The sequence below is a fragment of the Choloepus didactylus genome, chromosome 2 (assembly GCF_015220235.1).
Source record: "Choloepus didactylus isolate mChoDid1 chromosome 2, mChoDid1.pri, whole genome shotgun sequence".
Classification (NCBI taxonomy): Eukaryota; Metazoa; Chordata; class Mammalia; order Pilosa; family Megalonychidae; genus Choloepus; species Choloepus didactylus.
The window spans coordinates 34,530,835-34,552,320 of record NC_051308.1 but is presented as its reverse complement, the minus strand read 5'-3'; the positions used below and the strand labels follow the sequence as shown (position 1 = coordinate 34,552,320).

Genomic DNA, 21,486 nt, shown 5'->3' with positions numbered 1-21,486 from the left:
AGTATATATCACGGAACACTCTTTTATAGGCAGGGAGAAGGACGTTATGAAATCAAAACAATCAAAGGGAGATTACAGCCCTTAAAAGTTGACTGATGTCCCTGAAAGCCAAGTATGTATTGAGAGGCAGTGGAAAATCAGCATTATCCCAGATTCTAAGCTTCCAGAAGAGGGGGTTCTTGCTCAATATGCTTTTTTCACTGACCAATCACATGTGTACATGGTGAAGAGGGAGACAATATAGCATAGTGGCTTAGAACAAGGGCTTAGAACAGGGCTTTAGAGTTGGAGAATATGGGTTCAGATCCCAGTTATACCCCTCAGAAACTGTGATCTTGAGCAAGTTGCTTAACTTCTCTAAGCTTCAGTTTCATCTTAAAAGGAACTTAAGATGAAGTCAATATTTACTTAACAGTCTATTGGAAGTGTCAAATGATAACGTGTCTGGCTGATAAGTAGCAAAGATTCAATAAATGTTACTTATTATTATTAGCGAACACCTCTAATAATATATTATAACATATTTTTATCTTTAAAAATAATTACCTGCTTCATTCCCCAAAGGATTTGAAGTGGCTATCTTAGTAAATATGACACCTTTGACAAATTCAGGAATAGGACTAGTGTTCCCCACCAAAAAATTCATTTAAAAATATTATCCATTATTAATTTTTATTTAACTACAACTGGAGAACAGTAATAGTAGTAGCAATGACAGATTCAACTTGGAAACCATTGAATTTTAAAATGTCTTGTAATATTACATTTTATCTCAAATAGCAATAACCAATTTTTATTTTAAAATTTAGACTCGATGGCAAGAAACAATCAACCAGATTGACAAAAAGTTGGTAGGAATTTTAGGTGATGCACTTATTTCAGCAGCATGCATTGTCTACAGTGGCGTGTTAACAGCAGAATTTCGCCAGTTGATTGTGAAAAAATGGAAGAATATTTGCACTGAAAACAGCATTCCTTTGTCTTCCAACTTTTCTTTAATTGAAGTCATGTCACAAAAACATGAGGTAATTACATATTATCTAGTGGGGTGGCTATTGTTGATGTGGGTGGTGTGTGCAATTTTTCGGTTTAGATATCTTTCCCAAATTATTTTGAGAAATGAAAATATTAATGTTTATTTGAGACCTTAAATTGTTTTTAAGTATAGCTCTAATGTCTCAGTTGTTATGTCTCTCCTATTTCTGATCCTCTGGGCAAAAGTCACAAAATATTATTTTTCCCATTGTAATACCATTACTCTTATCTCTTCTTTCATTAATAAAATTGGAAAATGTACTGAGTTGCAGGAAGTATTTTTAGACATAGCCAAAGATATAGTTCTCACACATATCAATTTAATCAATAAATATTTATTATCTACCTAGTATGTAAGTCCTTCGCTGATGTTGAAAATGAAGTGTGCATACTTTTTTTTACTCCTCAAAGGGTAATTTTAGACAAGATTACCTGCTGCCAACCTACTTAATTGACCGTCCAACCTAAAAAGTCCCAGAAGAAAGTGCTGGTTTCTCACTTTCATAATTCTAATGACTGATTTAAACTGAAATATATTGCTAATTATATTAAATGTAAATGGGTTAAATGATCCAGTTAAAAGTAAGTTTGTGAGATTTTATAAAAATATAAACCAAACACAAAACAATAACCAAATGTTATTTATAAAGGACACATCTAAACCATAAAAAACAAAGAATGATTAAGAGTAAAATATGAGAGAAAATGTAGCATGGATTAGGGAAAAAAAAGGACAAAATAAACTTTAAGGCAGAAAAGGAATACCAGGTTTAAATAAGCTCACCTTACAATAAGAATATGTAACAATTCTAAATTAGATTTTATCTCGTAACATGACCTCAAATATTATAAACATTAAAAGTGCTACAAAGTGTATGCCAACAAATTAGATAACCTAGACAAAATGGACAAATTCCTAGAAACACACAAACTACCTAAACCAGCTCAAGAAAAAATAGAAGATCTGAACACCAATAGCAAGTAGAGAGATTAAATCCGTGTCAAAAAAACTCCCAACAAAGAAGAATCCAGGACCAGATGGCTTCATTGGTGAATTTTACCAAACAGTAAAAGAAGAATTAGCACCAATCCTTCTCAAACTCCTCCAAAAAAATTGAAGAGGAGTGAACACTTCCTAACTCATTCTGTGAGGTTAACATCACCTCAGTTCCAAAGCCAGTCAAAGATATTACAAGACAAGAAAATTATAGACCAATACCCCTTATGAATATAGATGCAAAAATCCTCAAATGAATATAGCAAACTGAATCTAATAGCACATTGAAAGAATCATACGCATGACCAAGTGGGATTTACCCTAGGAATGCATGAGTAGTTCAATATAAGAGAACATAGTATACCACATTAATTGAATGAAGGAAAAAATCTACATGCCTATCTCAATTTATGCAGAAAAAGCATTTGACAAAATCAAGCACCCTTTCTTAATAAAAACTCAGAAAACTAGAAACAGAAGGGAACTTCCTCAACGCGATAAAAGAAATAATTTAAAAATCTACAGCTAGCATCATATTCAAAAGTGAAAGCTTTCTCCCTAAGATCAGGAACAAGACAAGGATACCCACTTTCACCACTGCTATTCAACACTGTGCTGGAAGTTCTAACCAGAGTAATAAAGCAAGAAAAAATAAATAAAAGGTATGCAAAATGGAAGGGAGAAATACAGCTATCTCTATTCACAGATGATATGATCCTATGTATATAAAATCCTGAAAAACTACAAGAAAACTGCTAGACCTAATAAATGAATTCAACACATTGGTAGGGTACAAGATCAACACAAAGAAATCAGTAAAGTTTCTGTACACTAGCAATGAACAGTCCAAAAAGAAAATTAAAAAAAAATTCCATTTACAATAGCAACTTAAAGAATAGATCCAGAAATAAATTTAACCAGAGACGTAAAGGACTTATACACTGAAAACTATAAAACATTGCTGAATGAAATTAAAGAAGACCTAAATAAATGGAAAGACATCTGGTGTTCAGGCATTGGAAGACTTAATATTGGTGAAAAGTCAGTACTAACTAAAGCAATTTACAGATTCACTATAATCCCAATCAAAATTCTGGCAGCCTTCTTTGCAGATGGCAAAGCTAATCATCGAATTCATATAGAAGCCCAAGGGGCCCAGAATAGTGAAAACTATCTTAAAGAAGAACAACAAAGTTGGAAGACTTACACTCCCCAATTTCAAAACTTATTACAAGGCTACCATAACCAAAATAGTGTGGTACTGGCACAAGAACAGACATATAGATCAATGGAATAGAATTGAGAGCTCAGAAATAAACCTACGCATCTGTTCTAGTTTGCTAATGCTGCCGGAATGCAAAACACCAGAGATGGATTGGCTTTTATAAAATGGGGTTTATTTGGTTACACAGTTACAGTCTTAAGGCCATAAAGTGTCCAAGGTAACACATCAGCAATCGGGTACCTTCACTGGAGGATGGCCAATGCTGTCCAGAAAACCTCTGTTAGCTGGGAAGGCACGTGGCTGGCATCTGCTGCAAAATTCTGGTTTCAAAATGGCTTTCCCCCAGGACATTCCTCTCTAGGCTGCAGTTCCTCAGAAATGTCACTCTTAGTTGCACTTGGGATATGTGTCCTCTCTCAACTTCTCCCGAGCAAGAGTCTGCTTTCAACGGCCATCTTCAAACTGTCTCTCATCTGTAGCTCCTGTGCTTTCTTCAAAGTGTCCCTCTTGGCTGTAGCAGCTTGCTCCTTCTGTCTGATCTTAGATAGTGCTCCAGTAATTTAATTCAGACCCACCCTGAATGGGCGGGCCAACACCTCCATGGAAATTATCCAATCAGAGTCATCACCCACAGTTGGGTGGAGCACATCTCCCTGGAAACACTCAAAGAATTACAACCTAATTAACACTGATAGGTCTGCCCACACAAGATTACATCAAAGATAATGGCGTTTGGGGTGACATAATACATTCAAACTGGCACAGCATCTATGGCCAATTTGTGTTTGTCAAGGGTGCCAAGACCACTCAATTGGGAAAAAATAGTAGCATCAGCAGATGGTGCTGGGAAAACTGGATATCAACATACAGAAGAATGAAAGTGGATCCCCTACCTCATACCCTATATAAAAATTAACTCTAAATGGATCAGTGACCTAAATAAGAGCTAAAACTATAAAACTAAAACTCTTAGGAAAAAACAGGGAAATATATTCATGTCCTTGTAGTAGGCAATGGATTCTTGGACTTTATGCCAAAACCACAAACAACAAAAGAAAAAATAGAGAAATTGGACTCCATCAAAATTAAATTTCCATGCATCAAAGGACATTATCATGAAAGTGAAAAGACAGTTTACAGAATGGGAGAAAATATTTGGAAACTATGTCTGAAAAGGGGATAAAATCCAAAATACAACTACAACAACAAGGCAAACAACCTCCAACTCACAGCAAAAAGACAAACGACCTGATTTTTCAAATGGGCAAAGGAATTGAATAGACATTTCTCCAAAGAAGATATTTAAATTGCCAATACGCACATGAAAAGATGTTCAACATCATTAGCCATTAACGAAATACAAATCAAAATCACAATGAGAGACTATTTCACACCTACTAGAATGACTATTATTTTAAAAACAAGTCCTGGTGAGGATGCAGAGACTTAAGAACCTTTGCACATTGTTAGTGGCAAAGTAAAAAAATGCAGCCACTTTGTAAGAGCTGGTGGTGCCTTAGAAAGCATACTTAGAAAGTATGCTTAGAAAGTATGACCCGGGAATCCGACTTCTGGGTATATACCCAAAAGAATTAAAAGCAGGAACTCAAACAAATATTTGTACACCAATGTTCGTAACCAAATGAGCAAAAGGTGGGAGCTACCTGAGTGTTCATTAACAGATGAATGGATAAACCAAATGTGGTATATATCACTATGGAATATTATAATGTAAATAATGGTCTGATACATGCTACAACATGGATGAACCTTGAAGACACCATATTGAAAGAAAGAAGTCAAACACAAAAGGACAAATACTGTATGATTTCACTTATGTGAAATACAATAACTAGAAAATGCAAATTCATAGAGCCAGAAAGTAGAGTACAGGTTACTAGGGGGAGAGTAGAGGGGAATTGAGGAATTAATGCTTAATGGGTATAGCATTTCTGTTTGGGGTGATGGAGAAGTTTTGGTAAAGTATGGTGGTGATATTAGCACAATATTTTGAGAGTAATTAATGTCACTGAATTGTATACTTGAAAGTCATTAAAATGTGAAATTTAAAGTTGTTTATATGTTACCACAATTTTAAAAACAAATAAAATTCTTTGAAAAAGAATTACAAGGAATAAAAGACAAATCTACAACCATACTGAAAGATTTTAACAACCGTCTTTCTGTAACTCATAGAACAATCACACAAAAATTGGTAAAATAGAAAAAAATTGAACAGCAGGATCAGCAAAAGGACTTAGTGGGAATATACAGAACACTGCAGCCTACACCTAAAGTATACACAGTTGATGCAAACACAAAAAGAACATCACCAAAATTGACCATAAAATGGTCCACAAATCAAGTTTCAGCAAAAGTCAAAGGACTGAAATATGCAGAGTATATTATTTTACCAAAACACGATTAAGCTAGGAGTAAATAATTATGATACACTTTGAAAATTTCCACATTTTTGGAAACTAGGAAATATACTCCTATACTAACCACAGATTAAAGAAGAAATCAAAGGTGACAAAATGATACACTGGCAAAAAAATTTTCCTTGGCAATTGAGAACATGACAATAATCTCCACTTGTATTTAACATTATACTGGAAAACCTAACAATGCAGTAGGACAAGAAAGATAAGTGGAAGATATTAGGATTAGAATAAAAGAAAAAAATATATATAATTATTTGCAGATGATATAATATATACTTAGAAAATCCAAGATAATCTACAGATATATGAGAATTAATAAAAGTTTAGCAAAGTTTCTGGAATTAAAGTCAAGATACAAAAAACAATTTCATTTCTGTGCAGCAGCAAAGGTGTGAAATGTTTTAAAATAACACTTATCATAGCATCAAAGTGAATCTATCAAAAGATGTTCAAGACTTACATAAAGAAAACTATAAAATATTATTGGGATAAATTTAAGAAACCTAAATAAATGAAGAGTTATCCCGTTTTCATGAATGGGAAGACTCAATATTCTAAAGTTGCCATGTCTCTCCAAATTGATCTATAGATCCAGTGTAATACCAATCAAAATTCCAAAAGGTTTTGGTGTATGCATATTCATATGTGTATGTGTGTGTGTGTAACTTGACAAGCTGATTTTAAACATTGTAGGAAAAATGGATGATTGTGTGGTGTATGAGTATATCTCAATAGAGCTGCATTCAAAAAAAAAAAAAAAGTTGTAGGAAAAGGCAAAGATCGAAAGTAGCCAAGACAATTCAATGAAGAGCTTGGTGGGAAGACCTATTATTTTGAATATTAAGATTTACTTTAAAGCTACAGTAATTAAGACAGTGTATTTTTTATATATGTATGCACCAAAGAAAGGATAAATAACTAGAGTATTGGAGCAGAATTGAGAGCCCAGAAACAGACCCATACATATATGGATATGTGATTTATGACAAGGGCTATACTTCAGTGCAGTAGGATAAGTAGCCTTTTTCAATAAATGGTGCTGGGTAATTGAATATCCATAAGGAAGAAAAGAAAGAAACTTGACCATTACTTCACACCACACAAAAATTCAATTGCAGTTAAATTGTGTTCCTAAATGTGAAAGGCAAAATAATAATGCCTAATCTAGAAGACTATCTTCATGACCCTAGGTTAAGAAAAGATTGCTTAAATAGAAATAACTATAAAGGAAACAGATTGATAAATTGGATTACATTTAAACTTTGACTTCTATTCATAAAAGCACACCATCAAGTCTGTTAATTTCTGATGGGTATAGTAGGAACAAGTTCACAGAAATGTTGCTATATTAGGTTACTTTCTTGGAGTAGAGTAGGAACATGTTGGAAGTAAAGTAGTTATCTTAGGTTAGTTGTCTTTTTCTTACTCCCTTGTTATGGTCTCTTTGAAATGTTCTTTTATTGTATGTTTTTTAATTTTTTTATTTTTTTATTTTTTATACAGTTGATTTAAAAAGAAGTTTAAAAAAAAAAAAAGGAAAAAAATATGCAGAGCCCCCTTGAGGAGCTGGTGGAGAATGCAGGGGTATTGGCTTACCCCACCTCGATGGTTGCTAATGTGCTCACAGACATAGGGGACTGGTGGTCTGATAGCTTGAGCCCTATACCATAGGACTTGCCCTTGGGAAGACTGTTCCTGCAAAGGAGAGGCTAGACCTCCCTATAATTGTGCCTAAGAGCCTCCTCCCGAATGCTTCTTTGTTGCTCAGATGTGGCCCTCTCTCTCTAGCTAAGCCAACTTGAAAGGTGAAATCACTGCCCTCCCCCCTATGTGGGATCAGACACCCAGGGGAGTGAATCTCCCTGGCAACATGGAATATGACTCCCGGGGAGGAATGTAGACCCAGCATCATGGGATGCAGAACATCTTCTTGACCAAAAAGGGGAAATGAAAGGAAATGAAATAAGCTTCAGTGGCAGAGAGATTCCAAAAGGAGCCGAGAGGTCACTCTCGTGGGCACTCTTACGCACAATATAGACAACCCTTTTTAGGTTCTAATGAACTGGAATAGCTAGCAGTAAATACCTGAAACTATCAAAGTACAACCCAGAACCCATGAATCCTGAAGACGATTGTATAAAAATGTAGCTTATGAGGGGTGACAATGGGATTGGGAAAGCCATAAAGACCACACACCCCTTTGTCTAGTTTATGGATGGATAAGTAGAAAAATGGGGGAAGGAAACAAACAAACAGACAAAGGCACCCAGTATTCTTTTTTACTTTAATTGCTCTTTTCCACTTTAATTATTATTATTGTTATTTTTGTGTGTGTGGTAATGAAGGTGTCAGGGATTGATTTTGGTGATGAATGTACAACTATGTAATGGTACTGTGAACAATCGAATGTACAATTTGTTTTGTATGACTGCGTGGTATGTGAATATATCTCAATAAAATGAATTAAAAAAAAAGCACACCATCAAGGAAATGTAAAGACAAGCGAAATAGTAGGAGAGGATATTTGCAATACGTATATTCAATAAAGGATCCTATCCAGATCAAATCAATAAGCAGAGGGCATGCAACCCAATAGAGCCTTAAACAAGCAGCTCACAAATGACCAATAAACATATGAAAAGATGCTAAACCTCATTATTTATCACGGAAATGCAAATTAAAATCAAAACTAGATACCACAACACATCTGCTAGAATGACTAAAATTTAAAAGACTGACAATATCAAGAGTTAGGAAGAGTGTGGAGCAACACAACTTTCATAATCTGCTGGTGAAAATGTAAAATGCTACAATCATTTTAGAACACTGTTTGATATTAGCTAATAATACTAAAAATACACATTCCCAATGTCCCAACAATTCTACTCCTATGCTTTTACCTAAGAGAAGTGCATACATAGGTGGATCAGTAAACATGTAAAAGAATGTTCATTGTAATGTTATTCACAATAGCCAAAAATTGAAACAATCTAAGTGCCCTCAACAAAAGTATGTATAAATAAATCTTGGTATATTCATAAAATGGAATACTCCACAACAATAAACATGAGTGAAAAACAGTTGCACAACAACATGGATGAAGTAAGATACAAAGAAGGACATAAAATTTCATTTGTCTCAAAGTTCAAAAATAAACAAAACTGCTCTCCTGCAGGATTGGAGCATAGGCGTGGCCCACACTGCAGCACTTGTGACCCCACGTGACCCCATTCCTGGCACCACCTTGGCATCCAGGCCTCTACCAACCGGTGCAGGCCAAGTCCCTAGGCTGCAGAAATGGCAGTGGGAAGTAGCCAAGCCCCTGATACCCCAGGAGTAATGAAAATGTTCAAAGATTGATTGTGGAGTCGCCCCTTAGCAGAGGACCTAGTAGTACATGGCTTGGAAGAGGGACTCACTCACAAGTCCCAGAGACAATAAGCCAATACTAAGGACCTGTGGGTCAGTGGCAGAGACAAACTGTGGCAAGACTGAACTGAAGGATTAGACTATTGCAACAGCTTTAAATCTCCAGGAACACCAGGGTGATTTGACTATTAAAGCCACCCCCCCCCCAACTGCTCAGACACATACCCCATATGCAGGGTGGGCAACACCAACTACACATGCAAGCTTGGTGCACCATTTGGACCCCACAAGACTCACACTTCCACTTACCACAAAGACAAAGTGGGGGAGAACTGGCTTGAGGGGAATAGGTGGCTCGCAGATGCCACCTGCTGGTTAGTTAAAGAAGGTGTGCTCCACAAGGCTGTAGATCTGACAATTTAGAGATAAGGGCTTGAATCAGTCAACATATCCTAAAAGAACCAATCATGTTAAGCAAATGCCAAGAGGCCAAAAACAACAGAAAATTTTAAAGCATATGAAAAAACCAGACGATATGGATAACCCAAGCCCAAGCACCCAAATCAAAAGATCAGAGAAGACACAGTACTTGGAGCAAATAATCAAAGAACTAAAGACAAACAATGAGACCATGGCACAGGATATAGAGGACATGAAGAAGAGCATGGCACAGGATATAAAGGACATGAAGAAGACCCTAGAAGGGCATAAAGAAGAAATTGCAAGAGTAAATAAAAAAAAAAAATAGATGATCTTATGGAAATAAAAGAAACTGTTAACCAAATTAAAAAGATTTTGTATACTCAGTACAAGACTAGAGGAAGCTGAACAGTGAATCAGTGACCTAGAGGATGACAGAATGGAAAATGAAAGAACAAAAGAAAGAATGGAGAAAAAAATCAAAAAAAATTGAAATGGACCTCAGGGATAGGATAGGTAAAATAAAACATCCAAACATAAGACTCATTGGTGTTCCAGAAGGGGAAGAGAAAGATAAAGGTCTAGGAAGAGTATTCAAAGAAATTGTTGGGGAAAACTTCCCAAATCTTCTAAACACCATAAATACACAAATTATAAATGCCCAGCAAACTCCAAATAGAGTAAATCCAAATAAACACACTCTGAGACATATTCTGAACACACTGTCAAATACAGAAGAGAAGGAGCAAGTTCTGAAAGCAGCAAGAGAAAAGGAATTCACCACATACAAAGGAAACAGCATAAGACTGAGTAGTGACTACTCAGCAGCCACCATGGAGGCGAGAATACAGTGGCAAAACATTTAAAATTCTGAGAGAGAAAAATTTCCAACCAAGGATTCTTTATCCAGCAAAGCTCTCCTTCAAATTTGAGGGAGAGCTTAAATTTTTCACAGACAAACAAATGTTGAGAGAATTTGCTAACAAGGGACCTGCTTGAGATACTAAAGGGAGCCCTACCAACAGAGAACCAAAGAAAAGAGAGAGAGATGGAGAAAGTTTCAGTACTAAAGAGATACAGTATGGGTATGTTAAAGGACATTAAGAGAGAGAGGGAAAAAATATATGTGACAAACATAAACCAAAGAATAAGATGGCTGATTCAAGAAATGCCTTCACAGTAATAATGTTGAATGTAAATGGATTAAACTCCCCAATTAAAAGATATAGATTGGCAGAATGGATCAAAAAAAATGAACCATCAATATGTTGCATACAAGAGACTCATCTTAGACACAGGGACACAAAGAAATGGAAAGTGAAAGGATGAAAAAAAATATTCCATGCAAGCTACAGCCAAAAGAAAGCAGGAGTACCAATATTAATCTTGGATAAAATAGACTTTAAATGTAAGGATGTTAGGAGAGACAAAGAAGGCCACTACATACTAATAAAAGGGGCAATTCAACAAGAAGAAATAACAATCATAAATGTTTATGCCCCCAATCAAGGTGCCACAAAATACATGAGACAAACACTGGCAAAACTAAAGGAAGTGATGTACTCTCTCCTATAGATAGATCAACCAGACAGGAGATCAATAAGGACATTGAAAACCTAAACAACCTGATAAATGAATTGGATTTAACAGACATATATAGAACATTACATTCCAAATCACCAGGATGCACATTCTTCTCTGGTGTTCATGGAACTTTTTCCAGAATAGATCATATGCTGGGACATAAAACAAGCCTCAATAAATTTAAAAAGATTGAAATTATTCAAAGCACATTCTCTGACCACAATGGAATACAATTAGAAGTTAATAACCACCAGAGACTTAGAAAATCCACAAATACCTGGAGTTTAAACAACACACTCCTAAACAATCAGTGGGTTAAAGAAGAAATAGCAAGAGAAATTGCTAAATATACGGAGACAAATGAAAATGAGAACACAACATACAAAAACCTATGGCATGCAGCAAAAGTGGTACTGAGGGGGAAATTTATAGCACTAAATGCATATACTAAAAAGGAAGTAAGAGCCAAAATCAAAGAACTAATGGATCAACTGAAGAAGCTAGAAAATGAACAGCAAACCAATCTTAAACGAAGTAGAAGAAAAGAAATAACAAGGATTAAAGTAGAAATAACTGACATAGAGAACAAAAAAACAATAGAGAGGATAAATAACACCAAAAGTTGGTTCTTTGAGAAGATCAACAAGATTGACAAAGCCCTAGCTCGACTGACAAAATCAAAAAGAGAGAAGACCCATATAAACAAAATAATGAATGAGAAAGGTGACATTACTGCAGATCCCAAAGAAATTTAAAAAATTATAAGAGGATACTATGAACAACTGTATGCCAACAAACTGGATAATGTAGAGGAAATGGACAATTTCCTGGAAACATATGAACAACCTAGACTGACCAGAGAAGAAACAGAAGACCTCAACCAACCAATCACAAGCAAAGAGATACAATCAGTCATCAAAAAGCTTCCCACAAATAAATGCCCAGGGCCAGGTGGCGTCACAGGAGAATTCTACCAAAATTTCCAAAAAGAACTGACACCAATCTCACTTTAACTCTTTCAAAACATCAAAGAAAATGGAACACTACCTAACTCATTTTATGAAGCTAACATCAGTCTAATACCAAAACCAGGCAAAGATGCTACAAAAAAAGGAAAACTACAGGTCTATCTCCCTAATGAATATAGACGCAAAAATTCTCAACAAAATACTTGCAAATTGCATCCAAAGACACATTAAAAAAATCATACACCATGACCAAGTGGGGTTCATTCCAGGCATGCAAGGATGGTTCAACATGAGAAAATCAATCAATGTAATACAACACATTAACAAATCAAAAGAGAAAAATCAAGTGGTCATCTCAATAGATGCTGAAAAAGCATTCCACAAAATCCAACACCCCTTTTTGATAAAATCACTTCAAAAGGTAGGAATTGAAGGAAACTTCCTCAATATGATAAAGAGCATATATGAAAAACCCACAGCCAGCATAGTAATCAATGGTGAGAGACTGAAAGCCTTCCCTCTAAGATCAGGAACAAGACAAGGATGCCCACTGTCACCACTGTTATTCAACATTGTGCTGGAAGTGCTAGCCAGGGCAATCCGGCAAGACAAAGAAATGAAAGCATCCAAATTGGAAAGGAAGAAGTAAAACTGTCATTGTTTGCAGATGACATGATCTTATATCTGGAAAACCCTGAGAAATTGATGATACAGCCACTACAGCTAATAAACAAATTTAGCAAAGTAGCGGGATACAAGATTAATGCACATAAGTCAGTAATGTTTCTATATGCTAGAAATGAACAACGTGAAGGAACACTCAAGAAAAAGATACCATTTTCGATAGCAACTAAAAAAATCAAGTACCTAGGAATAAACTGACCCAAAGATGTAAAAGACCTTTACAAAGAACACTACATAACTCTACTAAAAGAACTAGAATGGGACCTTAAAAGATGGAAAAATATTCCACATTCATAGACAGGAAGGCTAAATGTCATTAAGATGTCAATTCTACCCAAACTCATCTACAGATTCAATGCAATCCCAATCAAAATTCCAACAACCTATTTTGCAGACTTGGAAAAGCTAGTAATCAAATTTATTTGGAAAGGGAAGATGTCTTGAATAGCTAAAAACACTCTAAAAAAAAAGAAAAATGAAGTGAGAGGACTTACACTCCCTGACTTTGAAGCCTATTATAAAGCCACAGTTGTCAAAACAGCATGGTACTGACACAAAGATAGACATATTGATCAATGGAATCGAATTGAGAATTTGGAGATAGACCCCCAGATCTACGGCCAACTCATCTTTGATAAGGCCCCCAAAGCCACTGAACTGGGACATAACAGTCTTTTCAACAAATAGGGCTAGGAGAGTTGGATATCCATATCCAAAAGAATGAAAGAGGACCCCTACCTCACACCCTACACAAAAACTCAAAGTGGATCAGAGATCTCAATATAAAAGACAGTACCATAAAGCTCCTAGAAGATAATGTAGGGAAACATCTTCAATACTTTGTATTAGGCGGCCACTTCCTAGACTTTACACTCAAAGCACAAGCAACAAAATACAAAATACGTAAGTGGGAACTCCTCAAGCTTAGAAGTTTCTGTACCTCAAAGGAATTTGTCAAAAAGGTGAAGATGCAGTCAAATCAATGGGAAAAAAATTTTGGAAACCATGTATCTGACGAAAGACTGATATCTTGCATATATAAAGAAATTCTACAACTCAATGACAATAGTACAGACAGCCCAATTATAAAATGGGCAAAAGATATGAAAAGACAGTTCTCTGAAGAGGAAATACAAATGGCCAAGAAACACATGAAAAAATGTTCAGCTTCACTAGCTATTAGAGAGATGCAAATTAAGACCACAATGAGATACCATCTAACACCGGTTAGAATGGCTGCCATTAAACAAACAGGAAACTATAAATACTGGAGAGGATGTGGAGAAATTGGAACTCTTATTCATTGTTGGTGGGACTGCATAATGTTTCAGCCACTCTGGAAGTCAGTCTGGCAGTTCCTTAGAAAACTAGATATAGAGATACCCTTCGATCCAGCGATTGCACTTCTCAGTATATACCCAGAAGATATGAAAGCAGTGACACGAACAGGTATCTGCACGCCAATGTTCATAGCAGCATTATTCACAATTGCCAAGAGATGGAAACAACCCAAATGTCCTTCAACAGATGAGTGGATAAATAAAATGTGGTATATACACACGATGGAATACTACGCGGCAGTAAGAAGGAATGATGTCGTGAAACATAGGACAACATGGATGAACTTTGAAGACATAATGCTGAGCTAAATAAGCCAAGCACAAAAAGAGAAATATTATATGCTACCACTAATGTGAACATTGAAAAATGTAAAACAAATGGTTTATAATGTAGAATGTAGAGGAACTAGTGATAGAGAGCAATTAAGGAAGGGGGAATGATAACCCAATAAGAACAGATAAGCTGTTGTGTGTAAATTTAACGTTCTGGGAATGCCCAGGAATGACTATGGTCTGTTAATTTCTGATGGGTATGGTAGGAACAAGTTCACAGAAATGTTGCTAAATTAGGTTATTTTCTTGGGGTGGAGTAGGAACACATTGGAAGTAAAGTAGCTATCTTAGGTTAGTTGTCTTTTTCTTATTCCCTTGTTATGGTTTGAATGAAATGTTTTTTTCATTTTATGTTTTTAAAAAAAAATTTTTAATATAGTTGATTTTAAAAAAAAGAGTTAATTTTTAACAAATGAAAAAAAATTTAAAAAAACGATTGTCGTGATCAATGCCCAACTATGAACAACTGATTATATACTTTGAAGGATTATATGTTATGTGAATATATCTCAATAAAATTGCATAAAAAACAAAACTCAAAAATAAATAAATAAGCAAAACTAAACTATAATGTTTAGGGATATATACTTGATAAAATGATAAACACATGAAAGGAGAGTGTTTTTTTTTTAAATAGTAACTGATTTGTTCACGGGTTTGGAGTTTATTTCTCTCACCACATTGACCTTTACTCCTGTTTTCTTTGCCTGTACTCAAATGCAAGCTACACTTCCAACCAACAAAAATCCTTTTACTTTCTAGGATTTATCAGCATCCTGTCAGTTCCTTCCATGTAGAAATTGAGAGCATGTAATTCCTCACTGACTTAAACATGAAGCTTTTCCCTGTAGTCCAAATCTGAAAAGCATCTTTGACCTCTTCTGGGGAGGCCCCTGCTTCCTTTTGTGGGAAGGCTCCCTGGTTCCCTGTTCCTTCTCTGACCTCCATGGGCATCATGGCCCATTTTTCCCAACCTGCTGATATTGGCTGAGGAAGGAATAGCAGGCAAAAGAGGTCATATAAGGATGAAAAACTCATCAGGATTGGAGGCAACTTCTGAGTCAAACCCTAGCTCAGACACTTATTCCAACAAAGTGAACATAGGCAAGTATTGATCCTCTTTTAGCCTCAGTTCCTACATCTGAGAAATGAGGATTGTTACAGCAATTTAAATAGATAATGTGCATACATGCTTGTCGGGTGGTAGGTGCTCAATAGAGAAACTATTATTTTATTTAGATAATTCTATATTATTGCCATTTCATATATATGTTTCTTACTCCTTCCATTAGAAGCCTAAGATCCTTGTAAATAAGTACTCTATCTCGTATTTATTTTCTGTCTCCCAAAGCATTTTTTTTTTTGATGAGCCTTCTAGATGTCCTTCCTGATGAACAGAAAAGTTTAGTGAATGATGACTCACTTTACCAAAATTGTCATATCCAAGTTCCTTTAAGTTGTTCCTTTCCTTGGTTCTTTTAAAGATTATTTGATTTTTCTAAAGGCGAGAATCCTTCAGGATCTTGTAGGATACTAAAAGTTGTAGAAAAGTTTATGAAATAGAGGTTTAGAAAGTACTGATGTTTTCATTCCAGATCCACCGATGGCATAATCAGGGGCTGCCTCGTGATCAGTTTTCAGCAGAGAATGCCATCTTGATCAAGAACAGCCGGCAGTGGCCACTGCTGATCGACCCACATAAGCAAGCACGCAACTGGATTCGACAGATGGAGGGTTCCAGGCTGCAGGAGCTCTCCATCAAGGACAGCAAGTATACCCAAAAAATTGAAAATGCCATGAAAACAGGAGGGAGTGTCCTCTTGCAGGTATTCGGACAATATGGCCTAATTCCCTAATTCCATGCTGCTCACACATACATTGTATGTACTCAGAACAAAAGCTGAGCTTTAAGTGGCAATAACTTTATCAGAGCAAAAATAATAAATGAACAAATAAATAATGTGAGTTTTCAGTGTTTAACTCTCTCAAAACTGGCCTTCACTGGTGTCCAGAATTTTAATAAGATTTAAATTTTTAAAAAAATATTATTTATTTTCAACTAATTTATTTGTCACTAGATGATTTTTTGATTAATGTTTTTTTGGGTTTTTCAGATTCTCCCTGAAACATTACCTCCAAATTTAAAGGCAATTTTGAAGAAGGATATCTACCAGAAAAGAGGACAATATTTCCTAAGGGTTTATGGTTCTGAGATTGAATACAATTCTAAATTTAGGTAATGTTTCTCACATTTAAATTGCATAAAATGTTTATTTTTTTAAGACAAATGAAATTGAAGGTGCTATATTTCAGTCCTGATAAGCTCCTAACTGGAGGAAATAAGGAGATTGCATATGGAATTTTCTTTTTATTTTTGTGCTGCCAGTAGCACTCATGAGTATACAGAATAGAGAGCAGATTTTTATTTATCAAGTCATTTCAAACCACTGTTTTTCAAACTGTGCCTGTTAAAACCTGTGGGTTTCATGAAGAGTCTTCAGAAGTAGGGGAGGGAGACAAGCAGGAAACCTGACTCCCATTTATCCAGGTAGTCTCTGTTCGATCTATTGGCCTACCGTTTTATTTGGAGGGGGGAGAAAAGTTTCTGCTGCTTCCAAAAAAAAAAAAAAAAAAAAAAAAAAAATCCGTTTTTGAGATCTATAGCAAAATGATAGAGATTTTGCCTGGGGAGCTAAAAACATTGAATCCACATTCCCTGCAGTAACCGTCCTCCTGGAAACCGGCACCCTCCAGTCAGTGTCACAAAACACTATTTTATAGTCCAGTTTAATCATCACAAAAATATAATTCCCAAAGGAACAAGACATCCAGGGTGTCCAGACACGTACTTTCTATGCCTGAAAGAAAAGCTATGGAAAGTTAGATCGTACCGTCCCTGGCCTGGTGGGTTTGACTTCTTCACGGGGCTGACAGACTGACTCCTTACAGAGCAGTCCTGACTCTTTAATCCGCTGGTCTTCACTCTCCTCTGGACAAGGCCACAGCCTCTCAACAAATTCTTACTCCTTAGAATTCTCTCTTCCAGCGTCCTTCCTTCTGTTAATAAAACATTTTTCAAAGTGTGTCCCTCAAAACATCATTTCCAGGGATTTAATAGGTGTCACTCAAAAAAAGGGATCGCAAGGTTTAAAAAAGCATTAGGTTAAATAAAGTTAAACAGGGTTCTCTCCAGTTAAAGCCCCTTTATTTACCAGATCCTCTCCAGAAAGCAGTGTCTTTACATAATACATTTGGGGAAACACTGTGCTAACATATTCTTTTCTTTTTCTCACTGGACCAATATGACTGATTAAGCAAAGCTCTAGAAATGCTGATGAAGTTACATCCATCTGAACTGATAAACTGGTGCCCATGTTTGAAATATGTGTTTGAGGAGGTGGAGGAGAGCACTGTTTTAGACAGCAGATTTTGGGGACAAATATCCATTCTGTCACTTTCTTGCCATGTGATAGTGACAATTTATTTAGGAGGCAGGAATTGTCCCTGCTTTATCCGGTTGTAATGAGGACTATACAAGATCTCACCACTCCCCATAAATGATGCTCCAAGCCACAGTCGTCTCTCACCTTTAAACCTGTCTCCTGCTCCATCCTTGCCCCCCCCCACCCCCCCCCCCACCCCCCCCACCCCCCCGCCCCTGAGATCCTGTAACTCAGATCTCTCTAATGGCTTCTCACTCATTCAGAGTAAAAAAAAAGTCTTTACAATGACCTAGTGGCAGGTCACAAAACTCCCACTATCTAGCATTTTTTCTTTACTCTGGCCTAACACTTAGACCAAATGTAGAGTGGACATAATTTATGATTGTATTTCTTAGAGTCCTAAATAGAAAATGTATTCACATATATAAAATTGAGAACCTACGTTGTGTACAAGGCTGAATAATATTAAAAATTAACTTGGTTTACTTTCAGGAAAAATATTTTTTCCATTATTAAATAAATTAGTTCCATTTTTTCCTCTGTATGTTCTTTGAATAACTGGTGCCTTCTCATGTTTTAGGTTTTACATATCTACAGAAATAGCCAACCCTCATTTCCTTCCATCAGTTTATAACTTTGTTACTATGATCAATTTCACGGTAACATTCCAAGGTTTACAAGATCAACTCTTATCTACTATAGTAACTCATGAAGTCCCTCATTTAGAAAATCAACATTTCCAATTTTTGGAGAGTATTTCCCTTGATGCTATAATTCTAGAAGAACTGGAAGGAAAAACACTAAATTTACTGCAGAAAACAGAAGGTAAGTCAGTATATTCAGTGATATAAAGACAGGTTGATATATCATTGTGAAGGACAGAATCAAAAGTTATAAAGACAATATTTAGATTGGTATCATAAAGAAGCATATATCTGAGACTCAGCTATTCCCTCTTTTGTTTTTCTTCTTTTAAATTCTAGTAAAGGTAAATTTTAAAGTTATCTCAAAAATAGCATTTGTAGAAGGATCCATTTCTCGTAAAAATTTCTGTATCTATTTATCAATCCATGCATGTATGCATAGAAAGATACTTGGAATGATGTTTACCATGTATTGGCACTGGGACTTTGTGGGGTGGGGGTGACAGTGGATTATGAAGTGATTTGCTGCTTTCTTCTTTATACATTTTTAAATTTAAAATTTAAATTTTTATGAGTAGTAATTTTTAAAATTAATGTCATTACTTGACAAAGATTCCCAAGGGAACTCTGTAAAGGTGACAGTGAGGCCCGGCTCTGCAGGTTGGCGCTGCTTCCATAGCCTCAGTCATTGGTCATCCTCCCGCCTCTCCTGGAGGAGACCCAGACCACCACTAGAGGGCCAGTCATTCCTTGAGCCATCCCTCGGAAATGCATTCACAGCCTTGGACCTCTTGAGAGACAGAGGGCAAGGGGCAAGGAATGGGCTCTGCCAGTGTAAGTGCAGTGATGCATCTAAGCCTTTCCCACATTATGGTTACAAACCTCCCCCTTCTCCAATCCCACCCCCACCTCCCCTGTCCCCCACACCACTGCCAAGGATGTGGCTCTCAGCCTTCACACTGGCATTCCCCACCAGACAAAATGCTGCAAACAACAGCCTTTGCTACGAGACCTGTGGCAAAAGAATAACTGTGATGATGAGTTCCCGTGTTGCCTCTCTGAAACCTCCTGAGATGCACAGAAAAGAGGCATGTGAAACAGTGGTGTTACCCTTGTTCCATGGTGTTATACTTTTAGGCTGTAAACCACACCTGGACAGCCAAAGAGCCAAACAGAAGATTTTGAAGAAAAAAGCAGATCTTAAGAAAATGTTGTCAGCTGGTAACAGCAGATGACTGAGGAACATAAGCTTTGACAAAGAAGTAACTTTTTTACAGCATAAAATGACCCAATTTTTTTGAAAGGATTATTTTAAGACCTTTCAAGATATTATATTTTGTCCTTAAAACCTTAAACAAAGAATTCTTAAAGTGGGGGAAGTAGTGGGGAGGCCATACTTTCCCTCTTAGATATCTTTCTGCCTGTGGCTGCCTTCTAAGAGTGCATTCTCTTGACCAGTTCCAGAGAGTTGTGTTAAGGGGAGAATTTTTAAAAAGGAAGGAAGTCTGTAGCTCAATTTTTGCAACCATATTTTTAAAGAGAAAAAAAGATCAAATATGTAAGCTCATCATATCTTATGTTAGAAATACGAGTAAATCCTTACTTAGAAGTATATTTGTTTTCTATGAAAACAATACTTAACTATTTACACATTTATGCCTGGAAGGGTCTGACTTTATTCCTTTTCTATTTTAATTACACATAATAAGTTGTTTCTTTATAGCACATGAGCAAGCTGAACTTCTGTTTATGACAAGACTAGTTACATGGGCAAGATTTCCTTTTCTGTTTCTCTTATAATGTTGGAACCATCAGCTTGTAACATTTTAGGAAACAAAACAAGGATATTAGGTATTATTTAATATACATAGAAAGGAGCATAATTGATCTAACAAGATTCAGAATAAGCAACTACCATTTTATGAACTACTCATATGATAAATGTCATATTTTGCTATAATGTTTGCGTAAATTGAAGAAAAGATGGATGAAACAAATGAAAAGTTGTTTAAGATAGTGCACATCAGAGCACTATATGCTGTTATGCCTTTGGTGTTTATTCCCTACCATTTGGTGCCCGTAGTAGTTTCTGGGATTTTTTAAAAGAGATTTTACTAACAGTGGTTTTAATTAAAAAAAAAGAAAATTCTTGGCGGGGAGAAACCCTAAATAAATAAAAAGACTCCTTAACTCTGCACATAATCTTTCCTCCTTCTTTCCAAGTTTTAGTAATTCAGATTATTCTTATTGACTCTTTGGAAATATTTTATCTTTTTAGTAGCTCCCTGCACCTGCCCCATCCCTGGGGAAATGGTGTGGTAGGGTGCAGACTGGGAAAGGGTTGTCCACAGCTTAGGTCCAGATGTCACTTAGAAAACTCATCTGCAGCAGTAAAAATATAGTATCCAGATGATGGAATACAATAATACCATTATGCCCTGCAATGATTTTATCAAGCCGGAATATTGTGATTAGTTCTGGATGCTACATTTTAGGATCATTCTTTTCAAACTAAAGTATGTCCAGATGTGGGCATCAAGGATGGTGAGAAGCCTAGAACTCATATCATTAAAAAAGCAGTTGAGCAAAATGGGTATTTTAGCCCATAAAATAGAACACTTTATAATTGAAAATGAGAGTGACTATAAATATTTGAAAAGAGGAGAATTTATCATCTGTGTTTCTAGAATAGAGCTTTTTCAAAAGATGAATTGCATCCTATTAATGGATTGCAAAATCAATTTTGTTGGTCATGATTAGCTTTATTTTGTAATAAAATAGAACACAAAATATCAGAGTATATCACATGTAATAATGGCATTTATGTTTCTGAAATTTTATTTCAATCTTCCATGTGTACAATGGGTCACAGTGTGAGAAGTATGCCTTACAATGGGCCATTTCCTTCTTGTGTGCCTATAATAAAAATAGAATACACAAACACTTAAGTAACATAAAGAAGAGAAGAAAGAGTAGGAAGGAAGACGTGTATGCCATTAA

The 21,486-nt window shown here is 35.9% G+C and overlaps 1 protein-coding gene across 1 annotated transcript in view; it reads left to right on the top strand.

Annotated features, from left to right (window-relative positions):
- Window positions 1-21,486, top strand: part of DNAH14 (dynein axonemal heavy chain 14) — a 426,387-nt gene that overhangs the window by 335,884 nt on the left and 69,017 nt on the right. Inside the window, exons 64-67 of the mRNA XM_037805786.1 lie at window positions 810-1,025; window positions 15,995-16,225; window positions 16,514-16,635; window positions 18,423-18,667. Coding sequence (XP_037661714.1) covers window positions 810-1,025; window positions 15,995-16,225; window positions 16,514-16,635; window positions 18,423-18,667 — 814 coding nt within the window. The remainder of the gene's footprint in view (window positions 1-809; window positions 1,026-15,994; window positions 16,226-16,513; window positions 16,636-18,422; window positions 18,668-21,486) is intronic.